General features: G+C 34.5%; 2 protein-coding genes across 2 annotated transcripts; one reads left to right on the top strand and one right to left on the bottom strand.

Annotated features, from left to right (window-relative positions):
* Positions 1-2,312: 2,312 nt before the first annotated feature.
* LOC141668648 (squalene monooxygenase SE2-like) lies at positions 2,313-6,173 on the top strand. Its single transcript, XM_074475612.1, has 8 exons — positions 2,313-2,695; positions 3,837-3,948; positions 4,021-4,195; positions 4,476-4,644; positions 4,815-5,033; positions 5,132-5,407; positions 5,495-5,773; positions 5,873-6,173. Exons 1-8 carry the CDS (start codon positions 2,444-2,446, stop codon positions 5,999-6,001), a joined length of 1,611 nt encoding a protein of 536 aa, XP_074331713.1. The 5' UTR covers positions 2,313-2,443; the 3' UTR covers positions 6,002-6,173.
* Positions 6,174-7,792: 1,619 nt separating this feature from the next.
* LOC141666357 (LL-diaminopimelate aminotransferase, chloroplastic-like) lies at positions 7,793-12,965 on the bottom strand. Its single transcript, XM_074472346.1, has 10 exons — positions 12,941-12,965; positions 11,477-11,527; positions 10,769-10,836; positions 10,527-10,643; positions 10,183-10,245; positions 9,799-9,903; positions 9,645-9,695; positions 9,092-9,412; positions 8,181-8,449; positions 7,793-8,003 (listed from the first exon to the last, which is right to left on the bottom strand). Exons 1-10 carry the CDS (start codon positions 12,963-12,965, stop codon positions 7,793-7,795), a joined length of 1,281 nt encoding a protein of 426 aa, XP_074328447.1.
* Between the last annotated feature and the right edge of the window lie 321 nt (positions 12,966-13,286).

Here is a 13,286-nt window from a genome sequence, read left to right as displayed (position 1 = left end):
ACTTTTTCCAAACTTTTAAATTGGGGTTTTCATCTGTATCTTTCAAATTTCGGATCGAACGGAATATTTAATTGAGAAAAGTGTTTCTAAGTTTTAGAGCAATATCGATATAATATTAGTAATACATTTTTATTCTCGTAAAATGACAAATTTTCCCATGTGTTTATTATCTTTAAAAAAATATTATTAAATGGAATCGAACCTGAGTATACTCATTTACCAAGATATATTAAAATTACTACACCAAATTATTACTCCCTCAGTCCCTTTCAATTGTTTACATTTCTGAGTAAGTGTCCGGCACGCATTTTAAGGTGCATAAAAAGTATAGTTATGTAACTTATTTTTACAATTTTCTTTTTCTGAATAAAAGTAGAATGTTTTAATTTTTATTCAAAAAAACAAAATTGTAAAAAAATTACAGAACTATACTTTATATGCACCTTAAAATGCGTGTCGGACACTCTCTGAAAATGTAAACAATTGAAAGGGACGGAGAGAGTATTTTTTTACCATACATATAATATGTGGCTATCATTTAATACTGGGATATTTTATTTAACTTTTTTTTAGGCAAAGTTAAGATTTCATTAATTCAAACCATCTTCCAGAATACGTAAAAGATCAGGAGGAACAGGCTCCCCTCTAGAAATACAACCTGGATTTGAATATGACGAGCTAGATAACCAATCAGCCGCCTTATTCCCAGATCGTTAACAAAGACAATACTTAAATTATTACAAGACTGAAGAATGCTCCTACATTCATCTATTACACTACCAACCGGTGAATAGATTTCCTTATGGTGAATCACAGCATTCACTATTAACACTTGATTTCGGCATAACAGAACATCACAAATTGCTCTCATATCACGATTAATAAATAAGTTATCAATAATATTCTCATCCCAGGCTCTAACACCTGTTTTAAACAGCTGGTCAACTGTCATCCCTCGTAAATCTTTATAATGAGTAATAATATAAGGGTTCTATATTGTTAACTAAACGTCGCTGCCATGAATATAACAATCTTGTACCGACACTTTAAGACGAGATCCCTGAAGTTGGGCGGAGATATTGTCGATATCAAATATAACAAATCTTAATTACCTTACACCAATAAATATTGGATCTACACAAATTATAATTGATATTAACATATCTTTAACTCAACGATCACATATACCCAAAATATCTATCATGACTAGAATTATCATAGCATGGAAAGAAAATATTGTAAACACTGCACAATATTTCATCACTCAACAATCTAAACAATCATTGAGTATAAGCTAATTCGAGTGATTTTTTTCGTACACTTCAAATAAATTATGAAGATTACACATTTTATTTTCTAACAAAACTCGCGCAAACTAAAATTCAAAAATATTATCCTTTGCACAACGAAAAATTGCTAGAAAATGGCCCCTTCCTTGTACGGGTTATTATGCTAGTTAGGGCTGAGCATTCGGTCGGTTCGGTCCAAAACCGGACCAAACCGAATACACCGAAAAATCGAATTATCATTTTTTCTTGGACCGAATCGAATCGAAATTTTATTATGGAGCAGACTGGACCGTACCGAACCGAAATAATTCGGTTTGGTCCAGTTTTGACCGAACGGACCGAATTTTTTGAAAAAAATAAAATTGTATTAAAATTTTAAACCAACAATTATTAAATCTAAATATTATTAAAGTAAGGTGATATGTAGAGTTCTAAAAGAGTATAAATACAATTACAAATTAAAATTTATGATCATAATTTTTAAAATATATGTAAAATATATATAATATAGAATTATAGTATTTATGATTTGGTCTATTCGGTTCAGACCGAAATATTTTTTACAAGAACCGAACCGAACCGAACCAAATTTTATTTCGGTCTGAATTTCTGAAAAATCAGGAACCGGACCGAACCGAATTAACACGCGGTTTTTCGGTTTCAGTTTGTTTTTGCTCAGCCCTATAGCTAGTTTGTAGTATACTCCAACCCCAAATAATTATAAATAGTTCTCCAAATAAAAAAATTACTCTCAAGATGATATTTCATTTTAAGGAAATAGGAGGTCCGCCTATGGCCCATGGGGCTTTTCTTGATTTATTCCAGACAAGATGGATTCCGGTTTTTGGGCTTTTAAAGCTCTTTAGTTGGGTTGGGAAGTAAGAGTATCTAATGAAATAATGGCAAACACGTGAATTGCATAAAAATTAGGGTTTAATAACTATTATTACCTCATCAATACATGGGGAATTGTTGTGTTTGCAGACTACGTGTATATATATAAAAATACTACATCACACACTTGTGACTTGTGAGCATTGCATTCAGAAAACTTACAAGTTATTACATCATTTTACAAATATCACATTCTTTCTTTGTTTCTTCTTCTTAAACTCTCTTAAACTCTGCATTAACATAAATAGTTCAAAGAGCCCATGAGTATAATTCTTGATAACTATACTTTGTGTTACATGCTCACTTTTCTTGTTGGCTCCTTTCTTTTCTTGTTTAGCTTGTTGTTATTATGGAGAAAAGAGAAACATGGTGGTGGTGAAGGTGGTGATGATATGGATGTTGGAGAAGTTAGTGGAGACGAGTGGCCGGAGAAAGTTGTCGGAAGTGACGATGACATCATCATTGTCGGAGCTGGTGTTGCTGGCTCTGCACTTGCTTATACTCTTGGCAAAGTAACCAACATTTTTTCTCTTTTATGATGTGTGTGTGTGTGTTTTTTTGTGTTATGTTTTGTGTGTGTGAATGCTTATGTGCAAGACGGAACTGAAAGAGGCTAACTTAGGCTGAAACCCGATTAAACATCAAAATTAAGCAGAGATTTTAAATCTCGACTTTTAGTTAAAAATCGAAAAATTATACTCCATTTTAAGTCACGATTAACATCTAAAAATTGATGATAAATCTTTTCTTAACTTTTTCAGCGGAATACTGGTTCCGCTACTGTCTATGGGGTGTATTCAATTCAGATTTAAGATGATTTATAACAATCCATTGATTTTGATTATATGTTGTACTAGGTGTGTATGCTTATATATTTGTGATATTTGGAACATGTATAAGTTTTAATTGCAAGAATTGATGTTCTTTTTGTTGAATAGAAATCAATGCTTCATGTGCAATGTGTTTAACTTTTGTACCAATCTTATTATTACACACACATGACCTTTTATCAGTTCAGATCACTGCACATGGATTCTGTTTCAGGCATTTGAAGTTATTACTTCTACATGAATTTTGTAAATGTATGCTGTATAGAATAAAGCCTTGCTCTTCTTCCCCTTTACAACCTTCAAACTTACTATGTTTTCCAAGGGTTATTTTTATATTACCAATGGTTTTGTAGAAAGTCGGGTTTCTCTGAATCTAAGAGTCTGCGTACATCTTACCTTCTCAGAATGAGTTATAGTCGGTATTGCAGCTTTATTTTTTTTTGTTTCAAGTACCAATGCCAATTAATTTTCATACTATATCCACCGAATCTGGATCTGCAAATTGCCAAATTGAGATTGAATAGTTTCCCATAGTTTCTACCCAGAAAATAACAAAAAATCTCGCAAACTTTATTGTTATTAGTTGGAAAATGGGACAGGATAAGCAATCAAGCATGTGCCTGGTTTAATACTTATCCCCACTGTCTTTCTGTTAGCTTTAAAGACAATTCTATATCTTTCCAGCCTTTTCCAAATCTGCATTCCTTTTACTTCAAATAAAAACTTGAATAAGTAATAATTTGTTAAATTTCTTCAATATTTATGCTTTGTGCTAATATTAAGTTAAGCTTAATCAGTGAGTGATATCTGACAAAAATTCCAGGATGGTCGGAGAGTTCATGTCATTGAAAGAGACTTGACTGAGCAAGACAGGATTGTTGGTGAACTACTACAGCCTGGAGGCTACTTAAAACTAATAGAATTAGGCCTTGAGGGTAATTAAAACGACGTTTATTTAGTAAAAATTTTAGTCTGCAGTGATTGATATTACATTTGTGTTGCTGCAGATTGTGTGAATGAAATTGATGCACAACGAGTTTTTGGATATGCCCTTTACATGGATGGTAAAAATACTCGACTTTCATATCCGTTGGAAAAATATCATTCAGATGTTGCTGGAAGAAGTTTCCACAATGGACGTTTTATTCAGCGAATGAGGGACAAAGCTGCCTCACTTCCAAAGTATTACTCCCTCTGTATTTTAACTAATACAAATCATTATAGTTCATGTATTTCATACATTGGTTTTGTTCTGATCTCGTATATTATTAAAATACTTTATTTAAGAAAACTAGATCAAATCAGGGGTTGGTAGATGTGATAATTAAAGATTAGGAGTTATTATAATTTCAAGGTACATTTGTTAATTTCTTGTTGACATGTGTTCTTATTCTTCTGAAGTTGACCAAACCTTTTAGCACTTCAAATTCACCTAATGTTTTGTAGTATATTCTTTACTTAGTGTACGGATGGAACAAGGAACTGTGACATCTCTACTTGAGAACAAGGGAACTGTAGAAGGAGTGCGTTACAAAACCAAGAATGGCCAAGAACTCTCAGCATACGCTCCTTTGACAATTGTTTGTGATGGTTGTTTCTCTAATCTTCGACGTTCCTTGTGTGATCCAAAGGTCCGTATGATGTCCTATGACTTCAGACTAATATATATTCTGCTTTGTTTAGAAATCATATAATTTCCCGAACAAATGTTGACTCCTAAAAGCTAATTTTCTAAAAAGAATCTTTTTGGAGCCTGTGGCATAAACTCAAGGTTTGTAGTATGCTAAAATTTCCTTTTCAGGTCGACGTGCCATCCTGTTTTGTTGGTTTAATTTTGGAGAATATTGATCTTCCCTACATAAACCATGGACATGTTATTCTGGCAAATCCTTCACCGATCTTGTTCTATAAAATTAGTAGTACTGAGATTCGCTGTTTAGTTGATGTGCCTGGACAAAAGGTGCCTTCTGTTTCCAATGGTGAACTAGCTCATTATCTGAAGACAGTTGTAGCTCCTCAGGTGCTTAATTAGTTTACGTTTTAGACATATTGATGCAATCTCTAGACCTGTATGTACTGTAATACATTTTCTTTAACCAAGTTTTTGGTTTTTGTTAGATTCCCCCCGAACTATACAAGTCTTTCGTGTCTGCAATTGACAAAGGGAACATAAAAACGATGCCAAACAGAAGCATGCCAGCTAATCCTCATCCCACTCCAGGTGCACTTTTATTGGGAGATGCTTTCAATATGCGTCACCCCTTAACCGGTGGAGGAATGACCGTAGCCTTATCTGATATTGTCTTGATTCGTGATCTTCTCAGACCATTGCATGATCTCCATGATGCATCCACCCTATGCAAATACCTCGAATCCTTTTACACCCTCCGCAAGGTGACCTTTTCTGAATATATGATTCTTGTAGGCCACTTTGTTGAGCAAAACATCTCGATTAACATACTTTCTTGCTTTTGTTTGCAGCCAGTAGCATCCACTATAAACACATTGGCAGGCGCCCTTTATAAAGTATTTTGTGCATCACCTGACAAAGCAAGGCAAGAAATGCGTAGTGCTTGCTTTGATTATCTTAGCCTTGGAGGGATTTGTTCAGAAGGGCCAATTTCTTTACTTTCTGGCCTAAATCCGCGGCCACTTAGCCTGTTTCTCCATTTCTTTGGTGTGGCTATCTATGGTGTTGGTCGTTTGTGCATTCCATTTCCCTCGCCAAAACGCATGTGGCTCGGAGCAAGAGTCATATCAGTGAGTTTTTCCATCTCTAAATTTTGTCGATGCCATTGATACTTCTCAACTTCTTTTCCTACTTATTTCCTGACATATATTAAACCCTTTCAATCACAGGGGGCATCTGGAATCATATTTCCCATCATAAAGTCAGAAGGAGTTCGACAAATGTTCTTCCCTGCAACTATTCCAGCATATTACAGAACCCCTCCCATTACAAATCAAAGTAAAGAAGTACTTCTCTAGGTTATCCGAAACTCGAATCATGCATTGCATTGCAAATTTCACCCTGCCCCCTCATGCATTGCTGTTGCATACCCTAATTTACATTTAAGCTTTATTTAATTTTAAATAACTTATACAGTGACATTTCAAGAACTCTTTTTTATGCTAACATGGTCCTTGTTATTTATTCAAATTCAAATTGCAAAATTTTCAACTTTTTTTATTACTAGTAACCAAAAGAAGTTGGTCCCTTGGCCATGTTTCATGATATATACAAAGCAATAATTGGGTATATGTTCTTGTGGTCCATTCAAACTAGCTGTTTGTGGTCCATCTAAATACAATGAATTGGTTTGTTGCAAGGCATTGTGTTTATAGATTGATTGATACCAAGGCATTGTATACATAATACATATGTTTAATTTGAAAGAGGCCTCATTAACTATATAATGTGCAAAGTTGTTAGAAGTATTTGTCTCATAATAATGATTATGGTGGTTGAAAATTTAACTAAGTAGTATAAGTTTTGTCTCCACTAAACATATTAGTCTTGTAATATACATTTGATGAACTCTCCCTAGTTTAACTACCTATAAATTCATTAGACAACCAAAAAGTTTATAGATCGAGAGATATCTTCCTCGTTTTCTCGCACGATCTAGCGGTATCTTGCTCGTTTCCTCTTTTTCTGCAATGTTCGAGAATTTTAATCAGAGACAAGTGTAGAGTTGATCTAGCGGTATCTTTATAACTTTCTCTTTTCCTGCAATGCTCGAGAATTTTAATAGTGTGTAAGCATGGTTAATTTTTTAAAAATTGAAGTGCTATTTGACATAGTGGTTTAAAAAAAGAGTTGAAAAAACAAGCATGGAGACTTGAGAGTGATTGGAGTTGGCATTACATGCATGTCAATTATCATAACTAGTTGTTTATCCTATTGACAAATGCATACAAAAATTATGACATAAACTGATTCATATAGTATTTGCTCATACGAAAAGAAAAGGAGAACCAATGTTCAATTGGCCAACATTTTCAACAATAGAAATGTCGTTGAATTTGGAGTTCAAAATGATAAGACAACTTGATGAAATCTCATTTTCAAAACTAAGGGGAAAGTGTAGATTGATAAACTATAATAACTCTCTTTGAACCATATAATCAGATCAATTAAGAGAAAAAATAGATTTTTATCGGTGTATTCAAAAAATCTGTCGAAACTCTCTTTGAACCATAGAATCCGACCAATTAAAAGAAAAATTACATTTTAAGCGGTGCATTCAAAAAATCTGTTACAAAGAATGGATGTGAACAACTAAAAGCCCGTACATAAGAAAAAAAAAATCCCAGAACAATAGAAAACCTTGGTTCAGTTGGTTAAAGAGCATATAATTATCCCCTTGATCACAGGTTTAAATGCCACGGGAGGAGAATTTATAATTATGCCTCGTGAGTTAGAGCATGTCGCTTAAATGCGGTTTATTTGGGTAGCGGTTGTGGGTTCCCTATGATATAAAAAAACAGTTTTTCATACTCAGAAACAGGACTTTTTTGCAAACACTTGCTCTGTATGTTTGATCAATTCATAGATGATAGATCAGAGGACATTTTCGCAAAGTTTTGATTATCGAGTTTTGAGAAGGAATGCAAGAACAGCAACTATTTGATGCAGAGGCTAGGATCATCACGATCGTTTACCCAAAAATAACCTAACCATTGTGAAAATACCTTATCAGATACACTGAATAGATATCAAAATTGTACAAATCCAGAAAATCAAGAATAACTGAGGTGCAGGCATGTAGGCTTTGTTTACTTGTACAGTTGCTTAAATCTTCTACAAGCTTCGACAACATTTTCCCGATGACCGAAGGCACATATCCTGACAAAACCTTCACCACCAGGTCCATAACCACTTCCAGGCGTAGTAACGACGTGCGTCTTCTCAAGAATCTCGCTGAAAATGTCCCATGAACTTTGGCCAGGAAAGTGCACCCATACATGTTTTTTGCCTAAAATAAGTGTCTAAGTCCGAGTATCCAGGTCCAAATGTCGAGTGTCCGACAAGGATACTCGAAGGTAGAATGAAGAGTCCGAGTAACATAGCTTCCTTTTAACCACAACACTATCAGATTCTAGATTCCCATATTCTCTTCTGGCCGAGAACACGAGATGCTCACCCTCCTTTTAAACAGACTATTTCTTTCCTAAATGCGCTATATTGAAAATCTTGCGATAAAGAATTTGTATATTCAATCTTACCTCAAGGCCCTCTGGTGAAAGGCAGGCTAAACCACCGGCTTGCGATATGTTGGAGGCTCCATTGAAGCAAGTACAAACAATTCGATGGAAGTCCTCGGCCACAGGAAATCCGTCAGAAAATAACAGATCTTTAGGAACTACAGTCCAACCTAAACGCACTCCTGTAAATCCAGCATATTTGGAGAATGACACAGTCTCGATTGCAACCTGAAACATTCAAAACTCAATCTGTTCACTGAACATAGCCAGATTGTATCCCTTAAAATACTATCTTTACTCGTGACATTGGTACAGAATCATCGAGCTTAAGACCGAGTTGTGACATCATTTTAAGACGTAGAAAATTAGCAGTAATATTGTTGAGAAACCAGTCGCTCTAAAATCTCAAGATGTCAGAGAAAGGTCATTTCCATGATCTTATATTAGTATTCTAACACTTCCTCTCACTCGAAAACCCATTTATAGGTCGAAAAGTGGATTATGGGCATCTTTGGGGCATATATTTGTTGGGGTGACGGGGAGTCAAACCTGAGTCTCCCCGCCAGCCTTTGCTCTGATATAATGTTAATGTTAAGGAACCAGTCACTCTAAAGTCTCAAGGTATTAGAGGAAAGTCATTTCCAGGATCTTATATTAGTATTCTAACAAATATGAATTCAATTATTCGTACAGTTGGTACTTATATCTTCCACAATGAACATACCAACAAGGTCTCCCTCCCCAGAGTATATAGATGTTTTTTTCTTTGAGTTATGACATGGGGTGTTTAATCAAAAAAAAACTATAAATAACAACAAAGAAGAGAAATAAACTTTTTTGAGTAAATTTGAAGTGGCAGTTACAGCTTACCTCTGCTGCTTCAGGGATTTCAAAGATTGACTTCGGGTACTCGTCGGACATGTACATTGCATACGCAGAATCATAGACAATGATTGACCCGTTCTTCTTAGCAAACTGTACCAATTGAGTCAGTTGTTCTCTCGATGCAGCAGCACCAGTTGGATTGTTAGGCGAGCAGAAAAAAATGATGTCAGTTCTTGAAACAGCAGATAAATCAGGAAAGAAGCCGTTTTCTGGTGTACATTTCATATATTCAATGTTGGAGAACTTCTCAACATCCTTCTGGTACTGACCGGTCTGACCCATAATGACACTTGAATCAACATAGGCCTGCAATAAGGAAGTATAAAGAAGCTGATAACTAAAGTGCCGGATGAGATCTTTCTTCTTTACCACAGTCTTCGGGCTTTTAAGACATTACTATATAGGCTTAATGACCTTTTCGGCCTCAAAGTTTGCACCAGTGTACTCATAAAACCCTGAAGTTTAAAAGCGTACATTTTCAAAGTTGAAGAGAGATATGACAACTTCAACTACTAGAGAAGTGGAAAGTATTATTCACCGGATATGATGGGTCTTGTACAGCTATTGTCACATTAGACCCGAAAAGGAACTGCCACGAGAGAATGAGAAACTTAATTAATACATTCCCAACAAGGAAAAGTAGAAATTCCTCTGAAAATTAGCTTCAAACACACATCAGAAACTCAGCATACCTGAAGGCGAGAAATGTCACACTTTGCGCCATCAGAAACAAACACATCATCTTGCTCTATGCCAAGGTTGGCATAATATGTCGAACATATTGCTGCTCTCAGTGGCTGGATAGACCAACAACTTGTCTTATTTTTTAACCAAGTCACATTTGAATATAGCAAGAAATCAACATGACTGTTAACAATACACGAAGTGACTTTGGTGAATATCATTACACACTTCTTGGACTTCTTACAATCTGATAATTAGCCTGCACTACTCTGACATGTTTATACCATTTGATTTGAAATTTAAAACAAAGAACTGGATGTTAACTATGAATGCATTTGATTTGAAACGTCATACATACTGAAGTGCATTAGAATGGAATTGTGTAAACATACCCTTTCACCTTGTCCTGCACCATACCCTCTGTAACCCTCTGGCGTGGAGAGAGCGTAAGCTTTCTGTCAAAGAATAATAGTTTAGCTTAATACCATAATACCATATTCCTATTTCCTCCATATTAGTTTCAACAAGAAAATGCTTTATAAAATCCTCCAGTAGCTCTAGGTAATATAGGTCCTTATGTTTCAAAAATGCATTGGATAATACCTTTGATGAGATATGCTCTAAACCTCGAGTAAGAGCATCAAAACAAGAAAAAAATGACTGTGAAGTAAATATTATAACAGGTCTTGACTTAATAACAAAAGTGTGTAGAAGCATTAGCATGCCAGAACTATACCTTAGCCATAGCAGAAGTGATAACTTCTGGAATAGGTTCAGTAGTGTTACCAAGTCCAAGGTTTATCACTTGTGCATCAGGGTACTTCAATAGATGAGCAGCCTTCCTCCGCGCTACCTAACAATAAATGATCAATCATCACACTCCACGAAATGAGAGTGCTATTTACTAGATACGCCATATGCTAAATATGAAAGGGTGCTATGAAGTAGATGAGGACTAAAACAAGTAAAACAACAAACCTCTGGAAAGAGATAACCAGCTTGAAGTTTACCAATATTGGGATTACGAGAAACCTTAGTCGTGTAAGCTACACAAAACGCAAAGCATTAGTTCCCAGGAAAGAAGCTGAATTAGCAAATTAGCATCTACAAATTTCGATTTCTTTAACCAAAAGCTTTGGCAACCTCTATAATGAAGGGATCAAAAGTAAAGGTAAGCATATAACAACCTATATTTTCTTTTCTCTTTTCCATTCCCCTTGATTTCTCTCAAAAACAATAGCAGACTAAATATCTTGAACTTGAGACAGCAGAAGTTTATAATCAAGGTGTAAAAGAAATCTCTGAAAAGATAAAAACTTGCACAGAACAAGTCTCTGCAATCTGACACTTTTTTTATTAAATCGCATTTCCTTGAAATTATTTTTTATCTTTATGATTCCCTCAGTGAAATAAATTTAATGTGCCGCTAAATGAAAGCATCGATAACATAAAAATTCCATATTTACAATCTGCTACCATTTCTCCTTAAACTCGAGAAGTTAACATCAATAACCATTTCAGCAGCAATGCAACTTGACCTGCATAAGAATGCTCATACCAAAACTCTTAAAACTTCAACACATAATATTTACGAAACATAAAAATCCCATCTTTACAATCTAAGACCATTTCTTGATACATTGTATACTCATAACACATAATGTGAAGAACTTAACATAAAATTACCAGTCTTGTCAGCAGGTGTGGCAACACACTTACAAATCCCACTATTCTCGCCTGGAATCCACACATTCTTAGTTCGACAATAACAGGATGAAAAATTAAAGTTAAACAAGATAAAATATTAAATGATGTAGGAGAGTTGTCAGTGTAGTGTTGATCGAGCTTGCAATGAAACACGAGAAGACAAAAATTGAACAAAGGCATGATTACGCTGAGAACTGCATGATCACGTTGCCGCTGATGATGTATGATGGCATGATCATGCTAGATTGCATGACAATGCCAAAAAATGAAGAACACAAAATTGGTTTTTTGGTGGTACGATAGGAGACAATGCATGTTCATGCTCGAAGTTGCCTGATCAAGCTACTTTTAATTATTATTTGTTTTTAATTAAGATTTTTGTTTTTTTTATTTTAGCGTTCTATCTCTACATAAACAATATCACGATATAACAAATTATTATCTTTTTTGTCGATTCAAGAAACCCTTGAAATCAATATAACCCTTGAATTCAATGTATGAAAAGTTTCCTCGAGAACTAACGCTTTCTTTTCCTATGTTTTCGTGCTTCTAGGATCTAAAAATTAAGAATAACTCTTTGTAAACTGCAGATTTCGGAATTCGAGTTCTGCTGTTCCTTGTAATATTTTGTGTGTTGTTTATGCTTATAATGTGTTACTACTATTTGAATAGAAAACCATGCTTCTTGTGCAATGTGTTTATGCACATGGATTCTGCACTTTGGATTTGTCCTGAAACAAACATTTTTAAAATCATGTATTTAAGAAAACTAGATTGAATCAGGAGTTGGTAGATGTGATAATTAAAGATTAGGAGCTTATAATAATACTCCCTCTGTTTTTTAATATATGACGTTTGACTTTTTGGCACACATATTTAGGAGGGTTGACCGCATAGCTAGAATTATTATTTTTAAAAAATTCTTTTTTTGAATAAAAATATGAGATCAAAACTTTTATTCAAAAAAAGAATTTTTCAAAAAAATTTATTTTAACTATACGGTCAAACCTCCTAAACATGTGTGCTAGAAAGTCAAACGTCATATATTAAAAAACAGAGGGAATAATTAATTATTATTATTTCAAGGTACATTTGTTAATATCTTGTTGATATGTCTTTTCATTATTATAATATTTCCTCCGTCCCAATTTATCTGTCTTGTTTGACTTTTATGGTCAAATTGACTCAATTTTGACCAAAAATTTCACATAGTATAATATCGAAAATACTTATAAAATTTATATCATTAGAAAATATGTTTAATCTACTTTTATATGTATATTTTAATTTTTCAAAATAATGAATGAATGAGTTTTTATTTACGGTCAAAATTGAGTCAATTTGACCATCAAAAGTCAAACAAGACAGATAAATTGGGACGGAGGGAGTATTTTTTTTCGGTGAAGTCCCTTGAGCTAGCATATTGATTTGGCCATATCTTACTCCGTCTTTCTTGATCTAGCGTCATGCTTTCACAGTCTCTCCCTCGCTTCCTCTTTCTTGATCCCGCCTTTTGGTTTGACGGTATCTTCCTCGCTAACTGTTTCCTTTCAATACTCGAGAATTTTAATCAAACTTGAGATTTAAGTGCGTAAGCGTGATTAATCATTATTAATAGAGGTCCTATTTGACAGAATGATGGGGAGCTGGCATTACATGCAGGTCCTTTCAAAACTAAGGGGAACCTGTAAGAAATGTGATACAAAGAATACATGTGAACTCTCAAACTAGAACTTGATCATTTTCTCATTGATTTGAAGGTATGGGTCACATCTTCTTCTTCGTACTA

Source organism: Apium graveolens, chromosome 6 (genome assembly GCF_009905375.1).
Source record: "Apium graveolens cultivar Ventura chromosome 6, ASM990537v1, whole genome shotgun sequence".
Classification (NCBI taxonomy): Eukaryota; Viridiplantae; Streptophyta; class Magnoliopsida; order Apiales; family Apiaceae; genus Apium; species Apium graveolens.
This window is presented reverse-complemented; position numbering and strand designations above follow the sequence as displayed.